The 2,807-nt window shown below is 35.8% G+C and overlaps 1 protein-coding gene across 1 annotated transcript; it reads left to right on the forward strand.

Annotated features, from left to right (window-relative positions):
* Window positions 1-1,273: 1,273 nt before the first annotated feature.
* On the forward strand, window positions 1,274-2,318 carry phlda2 (pleckstrin homology-like domain, family A, member 2). Its single transcript, XM_051099021.1, has 2 exons — window positions 1,274-1,874; window positions 2,008-2,318. The coding sequence occupies exon 1, from the start codon at window positions 1,324-1,326 to the stop codon at window positions 1,846-1,848; it is 525 nt and encodes a 174-aa protein (XP_050954978.1). The 5' UTR covers window positions 1,274-1,323; the 3' UTR covers window positions 1,849-1,874; window positions 2,008-2,318.
* The last annotated feature ends 489 nt before the right edge of the window (window positions 2,319-2,807 follow it).

The following is a 2,807-nucleotide window of genomic DNA, read 5'->3' on the forward strand; positions in this document are numbered from 1 at the left end:
AAAACACAAACCAACACATTCTCACCTGTGAAAGGTTATCCAGTTTCTTTGGGTATTTAATTACTTGTGGTTTTTACAGCCAACGGCTATGCAGGATTGTGGCATCTTTGAATATTCATTATGTTATATACTACATGACTAAAACGTTGTTAGCATGAAGATAGCATGTCACTAGCATGTTGCTAACATGTTTTTAACAAGTCGATAACATGAATAGCATGATGCTAGCAACAGTATACCCCATTTCCCTTATTATATATGTTATGTGCACTTACAAGTCATTTGCACACTCAATTTCCTTTTTTTTAGGAGGGTTTGCCTTCGTCATGTTTCCTGGAAGTAGGGGTAGGAAGTTGACTGCCTTATGTGACAGGAAGTTAGTTAATACCTTTTTTCTTCTTCTTAAAATCCTTTATTTGGTAGTTAACTTGCATGTCATTAAGACATAAAACATGGATAACCTCTAGAAAAATGCTTACAAAAGACAAATGGGCTTAAATGGGTTAACTGAATTAATTTATAATATTTCATAATGTTTTTCTATCACAGTTTGGTTGTGTGCCTTCCTTAAATAGCTGGTTATAGCATTAGAATTTAAAAATAATATGGCATTTCAGCATTTACATGTTTACAAAAGTGTTATAATGATATTTTGTAGCTTTTCATCCTCGGGTATTTTTGTAGTGGAAGTGACTTTGTGAATTTATTTATAATTTTTATTTGTATTATTTTTATTAGATTATTTACATCATCATAATTTCAAAATATGGATTTAAGTGAAAAATACACAAATAAATAAATAAATAAATATTTGAGCTTTTTTGTTTAGATTTCATTATACTTCATGAGCTGCATCCTGGGATGCATTTTAAATAGGACTGAAGTTCCTGTGTATGCTAGACACTTGTTTTCTTTTTTAAATTACGTTAAATATGTGTATGCAATTGTATTAATGTAAATAATTAATTGCAAATAAATATATATTTTTTTTAATATTTAAAAGCACGCTAATGCATGAGTATATGTTATATTGGTTTGATACTGCATTATATTCTTCTAGAATTATGACGTTTTTACGATCGACTCAGATTCGACATAAATCATTTGAACTGCATGACAATCTAAGTTCGGACATGTTTGAGGTATAAAGTTTTCTCTGGCCTGAGTCCTCCGGATCGCTATGCCAGAATGCCGCCCACGCGCTTCCATTCATGCTCCGGCAACAGTTGTCATGACGTCAGGAGGGACGGGCACACGCACGCTTTAAAAGCCGAGCCGGTCTCCGCCGCATCTTACTCGCGTTTGCCTGGATTTTACGCACGCATGAAGAAGCACAGCGTCGGTCGGCGACTTCAGCGGAGATTATACGAAGCTCTGGGACATTCCTATTCTTCCCTGTTCGTCCACAACCTGGCCATTACCAAAAACGCCACAAAAATGACAGGCTCCGAGATTTCCCACATCTTGAAGGAAGGCGAGCTGGAGAAGAGGAGCGACAACCTCCTCCAGTTCTGGAAGAGGAAGACGTGCGTCCTCACCACGGACAGCCTGAACATCTACGCGGACAACCAGAAGAGGAACAAGAGCAAAGAGCTCAAGCTGCAGTCCATCAAGAAGGTGGACTGTGTGGAGCGCACTGGGAAGTTCGTGTACTTCACTATCGTGACCACAGACAATAAGGAGATCGACTTCAGGTGCCCAGGCGAGGAGAACTGCTGGAACGCCGTCATTACAATGGCTCTGATTGACTTTCAGAACAGAAAAGCCATTCAGGACTTTAAAACGCGACAGGAATCGGAGAATACGTCTCTGGGACAGCAGGAACGATGCAAGGCGAGAGCACCGTGAGATGTTTCCAAGCCAAGCCGAACATGGTGAGATAACAAGTGTGGATATTTACTGAACAAAGATGTTTTGTGTGGTTTAGAGCATTGTTTGATCTCAATTCAAGCCGGATTCAAGGCTACCAACATGAATCACTGAATTCTCCTTTTTTGATTCATTTAGAGATACAGCGAACTGAATCTTGAAGCTTGGACCAAAGCGAAGCATGTCTGAAAGGAGCCCATGTGCTCAGAATCGCGACTATCGTTGAGCTGGTCTGTGAAGGTCTTCAGAATTAAACCTGCAATGATTTCAACAAGAAAAACACTCAAGACTGAATTCTTGAACTTTCCTAAGCGCCTCCGTAAGGCTTCGGATATGTACATGTAAAATGTATATCTATTTATTTTTACAAAGGAATGCTGCAAATACCAATGTTGTATTAAGTTATTTCACGATGTATGTATTTATTTAAATAAATTTGCATAAAACTACATTTGTATTTCGACTGCCTTTATGATTTTTGAGTGTTTATAGTTAATATTTCACAATGTTTTTATTCGCACTTTTCTTAAACGGAAGATTATGCCATCATCATAACTTCAGCATTTATATATTTAGAAAAGTGTTATATGTTTTGGCTTTTGTTAGAATATCCTTAGTTATTTCCGAAAGAAAACCAGGCCTTTCTTGAGGGAAAGTAACTTCTTGAATATATTTAGAATTTTGTTTTCACCGTCAAACGATTAATCATCCAAAATATATTTTTTACATAATATATGTGTGCATACTGTGTATATTTTATATATATATATATATATATATACACACACACACACATGCATGTATATATTTAAGAAAAATGTATATATATTAAACATTCTTATATATAATATAAATGTATGTATTTAAAAATACTGTATGTGTGTATTAATATACATAATAAATATACACCGTACACACATTATGTAAACAAAAACTTA

This window comes from Labeo rohita, chromosome 25, assembly GCF_022985175.1.
Source record: "Labeo rohita strain BAU-BD-2019 chromosome 25, IGBB_LRoh.1.0, whole genome shotgun sequence".
NCBI classification, from domain to species: domain Eukaryota; kingdom Metazoa; phylum Chordata; class Actinopteri; order Cypriniformes; family Cyprinidae; genus Labeo; species Labeo rohita.

What these genes read in the sequence shown, in the direction of transcription:
- phlda2 (XM_051099021.1), top strand. Translation starts at nt 1,324, where the DNA reads ATGAAGAAGCACAGCGTCGGTCGGCGACTTCAGCGGAGATTATACGAA.